The 18,665-nt window shown below is 40.7% G+C and overlaps 1 protein-coding gene across 5 annotated transcripts in view; it reads right to left on the bottom strand.

Annotated features, from left to right (window-relative positions):
• The window catches only part of MYOM1 (myomesin 1), a 736,755-nt gene that overhangs the window by 513,488 nt on the left and 204,602 nt on the right, over nucleotides 1-18,665 (bottom strand). For all 5 annotated transcript variants that reach the window (XM_086965593.1, XM_086965594.1, XM_086965595.1 and 2 more), the window contains 2 exons: nucleotides 3,192-3,326; nucleotides 733-946 (listed from right to left, as the gene is read on the bottom strand). In XM_086965593.1, the coding sequence (XP_086821719.1) occupies nucleotides 733-946; nucleotides 3,192-3,326 (349 nt within the window). The remainder of the gene's footprint in view (nucleotides 1-732; nucleotides 947-3,191; nucleotides 3,327-18,665) is intronic.

Below are 18,665 nucleotides of genomic sequence, written 5' to 3'. Positions count from 1 at the left end.
GCACTCGATGAACTTGTCACAGAATTTGCAGTATGGGCCTAGATTAAATAGCCCCAAAATAAGGCTTTCTATAAGTTATCCGCAAAGTTAAAAATCCATTTGATCTTCAACGTGTGTACATTCATTCTCTAACATCAATAATAATTTAATTATTCCAACACTCATTTATCATATGTAAGTACAAGCAAGAAGTGAGTGATTACTTGATTTTTTGTGTTTGTCACACTTTGGTTTGTATGATCAGTTCTGTAATAAAAACAGATTGACTTTTTGATTAATGTGTAAATAAAGTATATTTTATGTGAAAAAATAACATTAATTGTTAAAACTATTAGTAGTTTCCTTGAGACAATGTATGAGCTTTTAATCCGTTCGATGCTCATGACAGAACGGTTCCGTCATGAGGCACAGTGGAGCTGTGCTCATGACGGAACCGTTCCGTCATGACCACACCCATTATCATTGGCCCTCAGCACAGGAGGGGAATATCTCAAGCAGTGATGGGGTTAATATAAACTCTTTAAATGAGTATGGTCTTCGTAATAAAAAAAACCTATTCTTTTGAAAAAATACAATAGCCATAAGGAGTCTTGTACATACATTTGATTACTGATCCACAACTCTGTAGTTACCTGTAGCATACTAAAAACACACTGTAGAGAGACATCTGACACTACACCAGGTGAGTGTTCCACATAAACGCAAAGGTGCAATGACTGGAGTGCAGCTTACCGTCTTGCTCAATGACAGTCTTTCTGCTCTTTCTCTCATGGAGACGGTTCTTGACTTTTTATGAACCACTTCTGACTTTGCAGAAGCCACAGAGGCCACTTTTGTCAAGTAAATGCCTTCACCTGTTGCAAAAAGGTTCCTTCTGGCAATGTAGCCGGCATGTTCCTTAATTCTTTCATCCTCCATATCAGTAATTCCACTGATAAATTCACGACTAAAGGATATGAAAAGGAACACTATCACATTGCATAAATACAATACAGTACACATATCATTTATAATAATAAATACCTATAGTCGGACACAGGATCTGTTGTAACACATCCATTTAATTGTACAAAAAACACGTTTATCATACTTCTCTTCTGGACAGACAAGCACATTCAGGTTTCGTAGGACATTATGGAGGTCACTGAAAGTAAGGACTTTAATCCTACATTTACTAAGATAATTGTCTGGCATTGATATGTGTTGATTTGTCACTTCCTAATTCAACTGCACTGCATGTGCATGCAAAAGCCTGCATAAGCGGCTCTACAACAACACCGGGAGCAGAATTAAAGAGTAAACCAGGGCATGGATTCAGTGACCGGAGGTGGCAGAGAAGTGGAAGTAACAATTATAATTCAATTTAAGATCAGGGAAAGTTTGTGCAGGCAAGTTCAGCAAAAAAGGCTGAGACATGTTGACCATCTTTTGAGAAAGGTAAGGTTAAAAACCCTCAACTAATTTTTAATCTTTTAGCTATGGAAGAACCATTAGATTTATACTCGCATTTCTACACAATTTTATGAAAAAGGCACATTGTCCTTTGTTCCTTAAACAAATTGATCCCTTCTAAGAAGAAAGAGTTGATCTAGGCAGTACAAAAAGAGATTGACAGTGGCCCATCTTGGACTTACGTTGTTAAAGAAGAGCAGCCCTATGAGGAAACGAAAATATTTTCCTCATAGTGAATGGAAAGAAAGAAAGTTTTCAAGTGAAACGTACATTCATTAAAGTATTATGAATGCCTAATAGTATATGTTATGGTTTGTCATGTGTAAATACAAACAAGTTCTTCTGGAGATCCATGCCTATGATAGCTTTTGTGAATTTTCTCAAAAATCCTAAATTTACTGTAAAAATAGGCGCAAAACAACGGATGACTTATTTTTAGGAGAATCAGAAAATGTGTTCCAGGGTTTTTTACCCTAAGTGTCCAATGATTTTTGGCAGTCAAAATGTTGGGATTTTAAGCGAGATTTAGCAGCAGGGAGCAAATAGCAAATCAAGCAAGGTTTTTAATTCATTCTTTCTCTGTTACATTTACCTGTTCAAGGTCACAGGTGTTTGTATATGGTACGATACTTGTATTTTTAAATATCTTCAGCAGTGTCACTAAGTTTTGATTAGTTACTCCTAGCTTCTATTTGTCTTTTTTTTACTAAATTCACTAGTCATACCCCAAACTCCATCCACAGAAATGATTGCATACGTTTTATTCAGACATTATCCCGTTGTAGCTTTGTTTAGTAGAACTTTGTATAAATGTGTGTATATACACGTGTGGAAGTGTGCTGTATTCGAGTGGGATTTGAGTGTACGCCCAGGGAGCTTACACTGGGATACATTTGCACATAGTTGAAGTAAATAGTGGAACCCGGGGCACCAGGAGGCAAGTGAAGATTCACACCAAGATACAGAACAATAACAGGCAGTAAAGATGTAAAAATGAGGAATGACATCAAATAACAGGCATATGCTTAGAATTTACACTGCAGAACTAATTTATGTAACTATGAAAATTGACGTGCACTTACCCGCTAGCCCTAACAATATGAAATGGATTGCCTAAAGAACAAAATAACTGCTGTCCCACTTTTTCCTAATTTGTTCTCCCTATAAAAAACTTTGCTCCATTTATAAGAAGCCCTGACCACATTCTTAAAATATGCAGATTTGCATGGTCTTTCCAAGTAAAAATACAAACCTATGCCCAACGTTTCTAGGTATAAGTTTACAGTTGCAGTGTGTAAAATACAAACTTAATGTTCTTGAACACCCAAAAAGCTGCCACAGTTTGTGATCACCTCATCTGCAGTGGGTATTCCCATGACAACAACTCATCCCTAACCGCAGTTGTGCAATGAGTGCCATATTTATCCAAAGTTTCTGATTCGTTAAATTAGAACATGTCACAAGCACATGCATGTGACTTATTTTGATTGATGAGCGTGATGAAGTGATTTTTTGAGGGAATCATGCACTTATTGTGAGACAAGATCTAAGGATGCCAATTCTTTAATGTCATATTGTGTATTTTACACTGAAGCTCTGTATAATATGTTAATTTGTCTGTACTAACAGATAATACCCTAATTGGCAAAATAAATGTTTTTTGGTCCAGAGCAAGTTAGGCAGTGAGAACAAAATAACAAGGGTAAATAAAGGTGCTAAAGATGTGACACCAAACATACCGTCCTCTGAAGATAGGTACAACATAATATTCAACAATTTCATTTTCTTTCTCCTCCGCCAGGATGGATTGCTTGGCCCTCTTTGCTCTGGAACTCAACTTGGAAGATTCGAGCATTGTATGGGAAGTTTTCAGCCTGAAATTAAATAGACACACTGTAAGACTCGCATAGAGAAAGTGTAAACATGGCAAAGTGGGAGTATAAATGACAAAAGAGAAGTAAAAAAAATATTGTAGTACTGCAACTGTCTACGTTTATGAGCACTCCCATAAAATATAACTGCATCTTCGACAATACATGTGAGTTTCCTCATAGTAAAAGAGGGTAGATCCACTTATCAGGGTTCATAGGGATAGTGGATCTGCCCAAAAAATTCAAATTCCATATTTGTAAAGCACTGCCACCGGGGATCAAGCCCTGAGTCCTGTGCTCCCGAGTCAGGCGCTCTGGCTGCTGCACCACACCTCTCCATCCACTGACCTGTCACTGAGTTACACCAATTCTCAGAAAGGAGCCCTGCTAAAGGATAGCTCATTTTCCATTACCAACGAAAGCGTTTCCACCAAGGGCACGGTTATGAGTTGTGTGCAACAATGTCTCTAGGTGAGATACCACTCTGATGGATCATAAGAGCTCTGGTGTGTCCACACCCATTTTTACCAGGTGCAGGAACACAAGGCCCAATTTAATTAGCAAGAAAAGCTGGGCAGTAATATCATGTGTGGGTGTGGGCAGGGGCTGCGGGCACAGCACGACCCGGCCCCTGCTCAACCCCCTTCTACAGCACTTGGCAACATGGAAGGTTTCCCCTTGCCTGGCTCAAACCTCCACTACCCCGTAGAACCTCACCCCCTCTTCACCCCAATCCCCTCTTAGATATACCACCAACTGAAAGCTGGTGGTAAATGGAAGTGGTAGGGGCGGAATTAGCCCCAAAATGGGGAATCCACATGCTGATTTGTACATGGTAATTTTGTGTTCTCATGTTTATTCCATACTCCTATCGCATAATACAGGGGTCAATTACAGGCTGCAATAAGTGATCCCGAACCTAGTAATATTTGGATCCATGCATTGTACAACTTATGAAGATGACCTTTCTTTGAGAAATATGGCTAAGAGGAACTGCTGACTAAAAAGCCCATACATGTAATAGACGATCAAATAAGAGATTACATTACCTCTTAGAAGTCTACCTTTACCAAGTCAAAACGAATAGAGTATGAATGGAAAGTTTGCTTGGATAGGTGTTTTTAATTTTATGATAGTAAAGTTTTCTGTTTAGGTGTGTCATCTTTATGACTTTTTAATACTTTTGATCTACAATGAATGATTGTTTATATTAAATATTAAATAAATGTTTACGAATTGTGGCGAATCTCTTCCCTATTTTGATTAATTAAAGAAATATAATTTCAGTGTTATCCATTTAGATTAAATATGAATTATTGTGCCTAGATACCCCTACAAATGAAAAGGCCAAGCCTGTTGAGAATTTGTACACTCATGATTCATAATAGTTATCAAACTGAACTGTTGTATTAACCAAGACTCCAGGCGTCTTCGTTTTATCATATTACCACCAGTTGACCCATTTTTTTTATTTCAGTGCCTAGGTTTCTGTAAACCTAACTCCTGTGCTTTATGACAATCCCAAAATACATTACCTGTGGTTTTTCAAGATATACAATAAGTCTATTACACTTCACATAGCCATATATTGTATTAGTGGTGCTTTGCGAAGCACTACAGGTTGGCGTGTGTCGTATAATATAGTTCCATAATCCTGTTGCCCATTTCTGGCAGATTTGAGAGTGCCTTCCTTAAGTTACCAAACAGGTAATGACTAAATAAGGGCAGTGCTCAGACACTTCCCTGTCTTAAACTGTTCTTACAAGCAATAGATGTGTCCATCATTTTCGAACCATGTTCTTCCATCAATCAGGTGTTACCATACATGTCACTAATAATAACCACAATGTCCTGGGACACTCCATTTCTACACATTTTATCCACTGAAGACATCAGTCCACAGTGTCACCTGTGGTGCTGTAATAAAAATAAAATGAAGAACATAATGCCACTGCATCATATTTTAGGCTAGGCCTTGCCTTGATGGACAGTGCAATTACACTAGACACAATGGATATTTGTTTCAAAAATTGAGACAGGTGTAAAGCAATGACATTAATCAACTTTGCCCACTGCTAATCCATTGGCATTCAAGCAAAAACCTTTGCTAGGGGGCTAACAGCCTACAACCTGTAATTAAGGGGGATTCTTAAACCCCTATTTATGAGCTAGGAGTAACAATGCACTCCTCCAGGTAAAGGGATACTAAACAATGAAAACGTGAAAGGGGCACAGAACCCTGCAAGCATAAAGGGAGCTTGAGCGCACAGTGGGAACACCTGCACGTGCAAATGGTGTTCGTGCTTTTGCATGTCATAATGAACAAGACACTTTCTACAAGACCTAAAGATAATTCTAGCTTTCCTCAAGGGAGTCTAACCTGCCATATCATTTAAAGATGAGAGCTTCCGAAACTTGTTCGAGTATTTGATCACCCACCCTTGCATCGCCTAGAGTGATAGTTCCTTTTCTTACCATTGATAAAAGTATGGCAGTTTATTTTCTGTAATCCTAGTTCTCCTTCAGAGAAATCTCCATTGAAGTCGTAAGCACTGAATAGTCCTATAAAGCTGGATATATTGTCAATTCCATTCACATGCTTTTAAAAAAAGAAAATATGCCTAAAAGCAGAAACGTCATTCGAAATATTAGGTGCCATTTTGTGTAATTATTTTGTAAAGTGAATTAAGGGGAAGAGAAATTAGGGCAACATAGTCATATAGGCTGCAGCTATGCTGAAAATTGACACTGTGGGCCTCATTTATGAAAAGTGTTGCTTTGCTGCGGTAACAGCGATGCAAAACCATGGATGCGCCATATTTACTGTACTGCGCTCCTTGTCGCAAGGATTTACAGGTACGTCAGGAATCCTGCCGTATCTGTCGGCAAAAAATGGCGCTTTGCTGGAGTGTGTCTGGAAACAGACGCAACTGCAACAATGTGTCATTTCACATGGGGCAAACCTCATGCGAAAAAGCATGCGTCACCCCTTATGCCTGCTTCAAGCAGGTATAAGGATTTGACACAGTGAGGCTGTAGAAGTGACGCAGTGAAATCTCATAGATTTCAGTGCAACACTTCTATGAGGCTTTTCTGCGTCGGAACGCCCACACTGCATACATTATACCTGTTGCAGGTAAAATGTAGCACAGGGGTTTACAAACTGATGCATCTGCCTAGATGCACCCCTTTGTGAATATGTTGCAGTGTGGTGCATTTACGCCGCCGCATCACAAAAAGTGATGCAACTGCGGTATAAGGGCCTTATGAATATGGCTCTGTGTACTTAGGGGATCTAAGCCCTCTAGTGTCCAGTTCTGCCCTGTAGATGGTTATTTTTATACACTGAATGTAATAGATAAAATTACATACAGAACATTTATCATCTTTTCCCTTCTTCTGGGGTGGGGGGATGGTTGCTTAGGACTTCAATGGAGATTCCCCTGAAGTAGAATTACAAGTAGGACAGAGTTCCTTCCCCTTCCGGGGATCTTCATTCATAATCATAGCAAAGAATAGACTGGCATGCCCATTATTAACAAGGAAAGGAAAGTAGAAAAATCTATGGAAATTATTCAAAAAGACTTGTCAAGGAGGCATGCTCTACTTGTGAATCTACCCTAGAATCAGAATCAAGACAATAGTGTCTCGTAAAGGTGTGAACAGGTGTTGTTGTTTTGCAGATTTTGGAAATTTAGATATTATTTAGTAAAGCAAAGCAGCTGTAACCTCTTTACCTCTGGTGGAATGGGCTTTTGGTTTACCAGGTAAAGTTGTATTTGCTTCTTGGTAGCAAAGTAAAATTCAAGGAAAAATCCTTTTGGACAGGGATTGTTCAGACATGGCCAGACCTGAACGTAATGGACCATATTTAACAAATAACTGTACGGATTTTCCTATGTCTTTAGTTTTATTTGAGTGGATAGAGGAAACGTTCTGCCTGCAAAAAAAGGGCTCTGAAGGAACATTGGTATGGTATTGGTTCGATTTACATGGAAGTCTGAAACTACTTTAGTTAGAAATTTTGGAAGAGTCTTCATAACCACGCAATCGCTATGGAAAATCTACATGGTCATGGTAACATAGGTCTAAATGTCATTAATCCTGCATGTGGATGTTATTGTCAGAAAAAAAGAATGGTGAAGCCATGAAACATGAAGATACACTATTTAACACCCAAGGAGGAGAAGGCCTCTGTTTCGGGGGGAAAATATGTTTAATGTCCTCCAGTGTTTTTGAAAAAAGAGGCTTTCTGTAGGCAGTCATCGCCAATAGGTGAACTTTTATGGAAGAGAATTAAAGTGCACGCCAGATCACGGTTCGAACAGGCACTCAACAAAAATTAGTTGTTTCCATTGTTGCTCATCTTATCCATGGAGCCATGGAGCACAGAATCCAAGACAATGTCTTCATTCAAAGCATATGAATTGGCAAAGATTAATTTAAAATTACTCTAAGTGAGAGCCATATAAATATGATGTCCCAACAGGACTTGTCATCAACAGCCTTCACAGAAAAAGTAGCAGCCTTTAAAATAAACAATCTGAAATCTGAAATTCTGAATTGGACCAGGTTCAGACATTGTACCACAGCTTTGGGTTCAGATGGAAAGTGAATTAAGAACTTCAAAATTAACCCCTTGCAATCTAAAAATGGAGGGGTTGAACTACTGCCGCTACTAAAGGGGGGCTACATGGAGACTTTCAGTATTATCACCATAGGCTTGATTCCTAGATCGACAGGAGAGATGTGATAAAGATGACAGCCTTTCCAAAACCCTTGCACCAATTTAAGGCTAAATTTCCTTATAGTCTAATTCTCTTTGTTAAACACATGCCAAAAGGCCTTTAATTATTTTATCTGCAAAAGGAAAACCCATAAAAAAGCCACCAGCAGAAGAACCTTTATCCCAAGAATGAAGGCTTGAGGGTCCTGGATACTTTCAGGCATTCCAACGTTTCTTTCTGCACTGAATGAACACAGAAGAGCACTTAAAAACACTGGTAGTCAAAGTGCGAGAATAGCATCATACATCTATTGCTTGTTGGTGCATGTTAAGGGTAAGCCAAAGAAGAATTAGCAGCTTTCATGGGAAAGAGAATTAGGTAGACCTTTCACAGCAGAAAAGAGGGTTGAGATCCGGAAGAGGACTCACAAAACACATAGAATTATAGAAGGTTAACAGTGAATAACAGTGATGTTTTCCACCAAGTGGTTTTAGTGACATCAAATAGACAACAAAAGTGATGTATATGGTGTGAATTGTATTCCCAAGGTGAAAAACATCCGTTATTAACTTTCTACCCCTCCGAAATGTAAAAAATGGGTAATCGTGTGCCACACATCCCTACACTCACCCAAATATTTTTTTTTTTTAAAACATACTGCCACCCACCTCCCACATCCATCTGTCTCCTCCCCTCAAACCCCAAAGCAGTGCTCTCTGTGTTCACATTGAAAGTGGAGAGCTGATGCAACAATGACAATGTCTCTGTGAGAACACCTAGACAGTGTGTTTTGGTTTCTCCTGTCAGCACTTATCAACAGAGACAACCATTAATAGGGGAATGTGACAGTTGCCTCAGGCACAGTGCCGCCTGCATTCTCCCACCACCCCCTTGAGACTGTGGAGAGGCGGAAGAAGACAGGTGAGACCACCATTTTGCTGTCTTGCCCAGGTCTTTACTGACCCTGGTGAGGTGGGAAAAACAGGGGAAGGGAACACTTCAACGTGTGACCTAACTACAGAGAGAAACAACTTGTGTTTCTGTGAGAAATTGGGTTGTTGGTTGACTGGGGTGTTAAGCCCTGATCAAGAAACAGCCCCAATACCTTGCAGGGTGAACCACAAAAAGTCACTAAATTAACCTGTGCTAAACCATGTGTAGTTTGGCAACAAAAGCAGTCAGGCTTAACATAGAGGCAATGTGTAAAGTATTTATGCAGCGCACAAACAGTAAAAAAGTGGAAACACAACGAAAGAAAAATCCCAAACCAGTTTAGAAAAATAGAGTACATTTTAATTAATTATTTAATACCAAAATGACAAACATCTAATCAGTAGAGCTGGAGATATGAATTTGTACATTTTTTATTGAAAAATAGAGCCTAAAATATCATAGTGCCAACTGCAGACATCTAGTCACATGGTCAAAGTTGAAAGATACGTCAGACCGAAATGGAGCACCATCGATACAAGAAGTGGATTGGGCCCTATCAGCGCTTAACTTTAGGAGAAAATCTGGGAAAAGTATCTGAGAAGGTAAAGCTCAGCGAGGCATGGCTGTAGGGGGTCGAGGGAGCTTCATCGTTAGATGGACTTGGGTCGAAGCCATGGCGACGATTTCTGTGCTCGTACTCAGTCGTCGAAATGAAGTTGAAAATCTCCAGTGGGACGAGGCAGAGGGCTGTAGCCAAAGGCAGGTCCATGAAGTCGGATACCCCTTTGGCGAAGGACAGCTGAAATGGATTTGCTGCTGCGAAGAAGGGTGGAGCTGGAGAAACCGCCTCAGACTGGTGATGAACCTTAGGTGTATAGGCAAGCAGGTTGGCTCTTGTCTCCTTCTGGTTCTCGGAGCACTTTTGGGCCAAAATGTGTCCTCAGTTTTGGGCCCATTGGGCCCCTTTAGCACCACAAGCAAGGGTCCAGGACTGGTGAGACTCCTCTTGGGGGTTCAGGATTTACTCAAGTGGGGTCCAGGTGCGGGATCAAGATGGTGGGAGCTTTTTATGTCCCTTTGGCTCTGAACAGGAGGCCAGCAAACTAGCCCTTAGAGTCACTTCTGGTATTCCTGGGTGCATGTGAAGATGCAGGGCTCAACAGCAGAGCTAGCCTCTGAGGGTTCAAGGCAGACTTCAGGCAGCAAATCAGTTCTTCCAGGTACAGCAGCAGTCTAGCAGAGTGCACAGAAGGTCATAGCAATAGGCAGTCCTCTGAGAGTCCTTCCACAGGCCCAATAGTGAACTGGAGAGTGGGTCTGAAAGTCCTATATTTATACTGTGGTGCCCTTCTTCTGCAAGGTGGGAGAAGCTTCTGCAAAGTTTATTTGAAGTACATGGAATTTCCTTACTCACCTACCCTGGCCCCAAGCTGACTGTAAGACAATGCAGGTTGTTAAGCCCTTTGTGTGAAGGCAGAGCACCGACTAATCAGGTGTAAGTGGGGCTGTGCTCAGCTCCGCCCCCATCCTGCCAGCAGATGGCCCATTGAGGCACACCTAATCCCTCTATTGCGTGACTGTCTGAGAGGAATTCACAAAGTCTATCCGCTATACCCAGTCATGCGACCTAAGGCAGGCTGCAGACACAAAGGGCAGGAAAATACCAACTTTCTAAAAATTGAATTTTATAAATTGTAATGAAAGTTCCGAATTTACCATTAAAGAGAGTTTATTATTACAATTTCATCCCGTTCCGCTGAACCCTTTTGGAGCCAGCACTACCGATTCGGAACGTCCGGTATATCACCAATCGCTTTATCAAAGGAAAACAGCATCGACAAAATATTAAAAACGGCCCATTCGAATCTCAGCATGTAGGACTTGACGGCAATTACCAAGCCATTCAAATGTATCTAGGATTCAGATAACTACCATTCATCGCCTGAATCCTACCCGTTACAATACCCCTTTCTCTGCTGGCTCCACAATCGATCTGGAACTGCCTTACGAGGAGTACCCGTTGTCACCGTTCAGACAGAAACGTAATATACGGGTGTTTGACCCTACCTGGAATCCGAGGATAATATCGGTGAAACCGAACATCCCGAATTAGTGGACGGCTACCTGATAAGGCATGTTTGCCGAAACGCGCGTTGAAGACATCTGCCGCACTGCCTGAGTCAACGTTTCTCATCTATCACAGAGGATTTGTATATGTTTATGTCTGTAATTGAATTCTGTCATAGCCAAGAATTATTTGGAATCGCAATACACAATCAAATCAATGTCTGATTCACTTTAATACCAAATTTATAAAATTTTGAAAAAAGGAAAAAAAGCAAAAAAACTGTTTTTATATAAAAAAATAAATAAATAATTTGATCAATATAAGTATTTTTCGTCTATCATGATATGTGAGAGTGTCTGTTCAATATATGTCTATATCTAAGACATTTAAGGGTATTTAGTTAGAAACAAAGTCTTTAAGAAAACTAATTTTAGCTATAACTTTCTCTCATAGGTACCGAACATGATATATCTACCTGCTACCAATTAAGAATTACAGCTCATTAAATGTAATAGGGAATGCCCAATGAGATCGGTAGGCCTCACAGCAATGAAAAACTAATTATATGTTTATGTCTGTAATTGAATTCTCTCATAGCCAAGAATTATTTGGAATCTCAATACACAATCAAATCAATGTCTGATTCACTTTAATACCAAATTTATAAAATTTTGAAAAAAGGAAAAAAAGCAAAAAGAAACTGTTTTTATATAAAAAAATAAAAAAATAATTTGATCAATATAAGTATTTTTCGTCTATCATGATATGTTAGAGTGTCTGTTCAATATATGTCTATATCTAAGACATTTAAGGGTATTTAGTTAGAAACAAAGTCTTTAAGAAAACGAATTCTAGCTATAACTTTCTCTTATAGGTACCGAACATGACATATCTACCTGCTACCAATTAAGAATGACAGCTCATTAAATGTAATAGGGAATGCCCAATGGGATCGGTAGGCCTCACAGCAATGAAAAACTAATTTAGGAGTTTTTCACTACCAGGACATGTAAAACTTAAAATTGCATGTCCAACCTTTTAACTACACAACACCCTGTCCAATGTGCAACCTAGGGACTACCTTAAGGGTGATCTATATGTAATAACAGGGGTGCTTAAAGCTTGGCAGGGGGGTTTAATTGCCAAGTCCACATGTCAGTTTAAAACTGCAGTCAGGCTGCAATGGCAGGCCTGGGACATGTTGTAGGGTGCTACTTAAGTGGGTGGCACAATAAGTGCTGCAGGCCCACTGGTAGCATTTAATATACCGGTCCTAGGTATATAGTAAACTAGTCTACAAGTGGCATACAAGTAAATTAAATATGCCAATTAGGTATATGTCAATCAAACCATGTTTAGGGGAGTTAGTATGAGCACTTTTGCACTGGTTATCAGTGGTAAAGTGGACAGAGCCCTAAGGCCAACAAAACACATTTCAGCAAAAATTTGAGATAAGTAGGCAACGCGTTTGGGGGAAGAACATCCTAAGGCTGACAGGTCTAACAGTTTTCCACTGTTGTTACATCATAGCGCTGAATAATCAGACTTTGATCTGGTTATTCATGCTGTAAGCTTTCTATGACAACCACACATCTGCACAAACACTTTATTTTGTTTGCAATGCTCAGCATTCAGAGTTCACAAAAAGGACAGTTATAGGTCATATCCATGTTGGCAGGGATAATATGCAATAGCAAACCGGAGCTTGTTTTTTGAAGATGCCCTAAACTGGTACCCTACTGCAAGGATATTTGAGATGACATAAGTGACGTAGTTGGAATTGCCATAGACCAAGTGGTTCCATGGGCTTCAGTGGTGGCCAGAACATTCTACTCATGATCTGTTCCTTCGCCTCAGCATCAAAAGGTCAAGCACTTTTCTCATTTCCTCTGTGAGAGAGTTGGTCTGGATCTGTGAGCCCCCCCAAATCATCCTTAAGTAAGAAGTCTCCGCATGTTGAGACATCCAACAATTTGATGTCTCTTTTTCATAGGCCTTAAACAAGAAAAGAGCTTGTACTGCACTGGCAATCTCCTTTTAAGAGGCACTTCAAGGTCTGAAGCTTGCATACATATTTGTCAAGCTCTCGCTCCATATTTTAACCCTTGCTGGCAGGTCCTCAAGGTTCCCATCAACTGCCTTCACCTTATTTTCAGTGAAATTCTTCTCCGCACAGTCCATGCAATTAATTAATTGACAGAGAAAAGAATGATCATTTTTCACTCTTAAAAGGCAAGAGCAACAGCAGTCCCTTTTCACCCCCCAATCTTGCATTCCATCATGTGCCTGAACAAAAAAATTGTTCATGACTCAGCCAAGGAAGAGGGATGAAGAGGTAATGACCACAAAATTACGTTAGGATTTTGGTTCCTTTGAAAACAATATAGTGTCAAACCATATGGAGAGAAATTTAAAACAATTACAAATAAAACGCAACTTTAGTTACACTGGAGCATATGTAATACTGCAGTTGAGGGCACAATTGGATTGGGCTCAAAATAAGATCCGGGTACCTTAAATAAAAGTAGCCCACATTTGCGGATTGCGCTTTTTTGCAAAACACTGTTTCCATGTTTTAAGCATTATGAAGGGGAGAAGGAGACAGTGCTCTAAAAGAGGCATGTTTTCCTAATTTTGCTGAGATAAAACAAAATGCAAATGCTGCCAGGACATTTTGCACACAGATTAGTTCAAAGTTGTGAATCACACCTGAAGTGAGGCCACTTCTACACAGACCCCCTATCCCTGCTCAATCTGCATACATTAATGGACTGGCCCAGCAAGAGACTGGTAACGACACCTCCACCCCATTGGTAAAAGGGAGGTAATAGAGGCCTTTCGATTTATTTATAAAGTTTTATATAGCGCGAACATGATTCCGAAGGATATCAGAGCACTTTACAGTTTGAGGGAAAGGAAGGTAACAATATGATTCTCCTCAGTTTGGCTAGACGGTATGGTTCTGCTAATTTTCCTGTCTACGATCATATGCTTCACCAATTATTTTATCCTCTCAGTAGGAGGTGTGTCCACATGGATTTTAGTCATACAGCGTTTGTTTGGATGGATATAAGGGATGTCATCAGTTAAAGTATTAAAAAAACGTTCCACTCCAACTGGTGGCACCCTATGTTTTAAGGACAAGATTCACTGTTTATCCACGCATAGGGTTCCGCGCTGTGATATGGCAAAAAGAACACCAGGGCACTCTGCCCCTGCCTGCGTACCTGTCACCAGGTAAATACCCCAAAACGTTCAACTTCAGGCATTCTGGGATAGGGCAGAAAGCCCCAGGACCACCATCTGGTCAGTCCCCCCTTCCTGCCTGCCCAGTGCCCACACAAATCAACACCCCTACAAGGTATATATTTAATAAATCAGTCCAGACTTTTGGGGAACCCCCTTTTTGTTGCTGCTAGAAATTCTGCCACAGGGCGAAAATGTTACCCCCCCCCCCCGCCACCGCAGGAGGGCTCTGGTAACAGCCCGTAAATTAATGCGACTACCAAATGGAGAGCTTGTGCCCCCAGATGACAAATGCAACCCAACACCAAGGAACGGCCCTCTTTCCCCAAAACCACACTCCTTGGGTGCTTCAGAGTATATATCTGCTGAGCGTTTCCCCACTGGGTACGTGCCTGCTGGCTGACTGCACCAGCACCTTAAAAGTTGTTGCCTATACCAGAACCTTAATGTGTACCACCCTAGATGCATGGATCAATTCAATTTTGAGTTTCCTCCCCACTACAAGGCCAATGTGCCCTCGCTCAACCTCTCTCGTCCAGGCATGGATGGTCTCTTCCCTTTTGTATCTGCATCACCTACCTCGGACTCCCTATCCAATGGACAGACCCCAACACTGGCAAATTGCTCTGCCTTCTTGAACCCGGAGGCCATCCTTTGCCTCATGTGGAAAAAAACAGCTGGGCCATGCATTGCAAAATTTGCAGCATGAACTATTTGGCCAATCTGACCCCGGTATGATCTCCAACCTATCCGAGTTTTCATCCCCAAAAGGTTGGTTCTCCACCTACTTGTAGTGCCTCATTAAGTCCTTGGCCACCCCTTTTAAGTAAGCTGACAGCCATAAATATTTGTGCCTCATCTACTAATGGCTCCAAGTTCTAGGTAATAGACTGAAAGTTTGGTACCTCCCCTGCCCTCTATACATGAAGATCCTTACTGATGCCTCCTAAGCACACTCGATGGACCTTTGTATGCCGAAACGAAGCCACTGACCCTGCCTTCAGAAAGGCCACTCGGGCCTCCTCTGGACTGCTGACGGCATCTGAACAGCACAGAAACAGCCCAAATCTGGTGTAAATCCGATACCTACCCATTGTCAGGTCTTGTGTGCTTGGTATTTCAGAAAGTGCTAAGGTGTAGCTAGTATATTATAGCTCTTAGCAGGAGGGTGGGAGGGGTTAGCAAGAGTTTCCTGTTTTGTATCCTGTCTAGGATTGGATACTACCTTTTGTGTTTATGACTGGGTCGAGGACGAGTAGGACTAAGAGTAACGAGGATTACTGGTAAGGAATCAGGACAATGGGCAACAACAAAAATATCTCTAATCTGTATTATCAGAAATTAATATGTGTCACTTAATGGTAAATGTGCCATGTATTCCTGTGTTAATTGTGCGCGCTGTGCGAAGTCGAAGGTCATTATGAAGGGGTACTGAAATAGGCCAATCTTCGACCAGGAGGCAGATTACAGACACGATCGACTTCCTGGGTAATACCAAAGTGAGGGGGTGGCTAAAAGACAACACGTGCAGTCAGTCAGCGGCACTGAAACGGTGTTATGGCAATGAGTGTTACAAAAGCGATAATAATCTTCACAGAACTTGAATGTTTCCTGTTGCCTGTGAAATGTAGCTAAGTATACTCTCTTATTAATAGCTTCATATCATATGTTCGACAGCCATTTGGCTGCCACCTCCTGCCAGGCCATCTGTTCATGGGAAAAAGTCCTGCATTCACATCTCTAACGTTTACACTGAAAGCCATCTTTGTAATTATATGGATAAGTGCCTTGCAAGCGCACCCTACGCATTGTGCAGAGCACTTTTAATTTGCTCGGCATGCATTCGACAGTCTCGGACTGGCTGCTTTCTCCACCGGGCATTCCCCAGTGGGCTGGAGCCAATGGAAGATGTGTTTTTTAAGGCAGCGGTCGCGCTTCTGCTACTTCCACCAGCTTTCCCGGGTAATTTCAGCAGGTGGGGGGCTTTCAGAAGAATGAGAGAGAGAGAGGGAAAGGCGAGAAAGAAGAGAGAGAGGGCGCGAGAAATGGAGAGGCAGATGCCAGAGGATAAATGGAGCTGGGCTGGTTTGAAAATGTTCGCCAGGACTGCTTTTGGTGTCCAGCCAAGCTTTGACTGCATGGCACAAGCAGCCCGGAAGTGAGAAGTGAAAAGTGAATTTGACTATTGTGGAAACGTGCAGTCTTAGAAAATCCAAGCTGCATGCACCAAGTTGAATATAGCAACCAACTTTTTCAGGGCACATATGAAAGAAGGATTTATGTACCCGCATTGTGAAATAATCAAAGGATTGACCAGTTTTCGGTGGAGACTTTTGACGCAACTATAGGATTCAGTCTGTCCCTGACACACACCTCTTTGGTGTAATACCTTATAACAAGCATAGGCAAAGTCAAACAATGGCTTTTTGTTAGAAGAAGTGTTTGGTAATAATTGGGCAACTTTCTGTGTGTTGCCCACCGATGTCCTAAACAGAAAGCCACATTATGAAGCTATATGTTTGGCTACAACAGTATGAGAGCTGGGAGTAGTCCTCTCATGCTGAACAGATTACATTAGAAGAGAAGTTGCATCCTCAAAGGAGAGTATTATGAAAAAGTTTGTGTTGAACCTGGAGAACTTAAAAGCATGAATAGCAAAATTGTGCATCGTAGACACTTTAGACAAAAAGTTAGTATGTTTTTTGTGTCTTTAAGAAAGTCATGTCTTTATTTTGTGAACAAAACAAAATGTAAATCTAACAACATTGTTATAATGACAGCAGAGTGAAACATATGCATAGTTATTACTAAATAGCGTAGCATTGTTATCTTGATGATAGGCTAAGAGTCCCAAACAGAAAACACTTCCTAAACGAACAAGCCATAAATCAGAAATTAAAATATTGTGTGAGCAAAGTAAATATTTCAAAGAACCACATTAGAACTCAAATACAAGCAACATAGTGCGCCTGCAGTCTAGTTAAAGGAGTTGGGCCATATTAAGCAATGTAACTATCCTCAAAATGTCATGCTTGATGGATAACCCAGTCAAGTAATGCCAAACCACAAAAACCAAGTTAACAAAAACCCCACGTCTCTCTCTGCACTTCTTATTGGAGGTTTTTGAAGAATTGATAACATGAGATTTTTCAAACAATTAATGCTTTCTGTAACCAGACCTAAACATGGCAAACACAGTCCCAAGCTTATCACAAAGTTTGAGTGTGTGCTTGCTCCTTTACTATACAATGAAGCGTGGTCAAGAAATGTGAGGACATAAGTTGTATTTGTTGGCCGGCCTTAAACCTGCAAGAAGGCCTCAATATCTAGGGCATGCTGGGTCAGGAAATCCATCCACGCTTTTGTGAAGGACATGTTGGCCCTTACAAATGTGCAAGCATAGTTTGATGAATCTGCACGCTGGTAAAACAGACTCCATTTAAAATAGAGATACGGAAATGGAAATTGAACTGTAGATATTTTACTTAAGAAAGCAACTACATATGTAAAATACTTGTTTAGAAAGTATATAAAATATAAAAAAGTATATATTGGTAGATATTCGACTTGGACCTTTCAGTAGGGCCATGCCAGATTGTTTGCCTACCTCTACCTTCCTTTGCTGAACCCGATTTTGTTTTCTTTTGGAACTCTCTTTACTTTTTTTCCCGCTAATCAGTGGTAAAGTGCTCTGTCTTGAATACTTAGTAAAATTGCCTTCCACCTAAATGGCACATTTAATGTACTTATAAGTCCCTAGTAAATGGTACTTCATATATCAAGGGCCTGTAAATTAAATGGTACTAGTGGGCTGCAGCACTTGATGTGCCACTCACTAAAGCAGCATTTTGAAACATGTCTCAAGACTGCCATTGCAGCATTTAGTGCAGTTATAAAACTGTCATTTTGACATGGCAAAATAAAGCTGTTGCCAGGCCGAAACCTTGTTTTTTGATACTTATAAGTCACCCCTAAGGTAATCCCTAAAGGCTCACAGGTCAAGGATGCATGACATTTGAAAAGTTGGACATGTGTATTTAAGTTTTACATGTCCTGGCAGTGAAAAACTCTGTGAGGAAGGTTTTATTTTTATTGCTTTTATGTCGTATTTTTGTGAAACTGGATATTGAAATAAATAAAGTAGTTAAAGAAAAAAGCTCCAAAGAGACCTGCTCCAACCAGCAACACAAATCTCAAGCGGCGACCGGCTCTCTGCTCCAGCAGCAACCTTCCTCTATGCTTGACCTGGTTCGACAGCCTCCTTCTCGTTGCCCCTACCAAGGTGAACTATGCTCTTCATGCAGATTTGAGAAGGTAAATCTTCAGTGGGACAAACCTTGACCATGTATCTGACATGTGCTTTGTGGG

This window comes from Lissotriton vulgaris, chromosome 4_1 (assembly GCF_964263255.1).
Source record: "Lissotriton vulgaris chromosome 4_1, aLisVul1.2, whole genome shotgun sequence".
Lineage (NCBI taxonomy): Eukaryota > Metazoa > Chordata > Amphibia > Caudata > Salamandridae > Lissotriton > Lissotriton vulgaris.
Note: the sequence above shows the minus strand (reverse complement) of the source record. Positions and strands in the feature narration are given on the sequence as shown.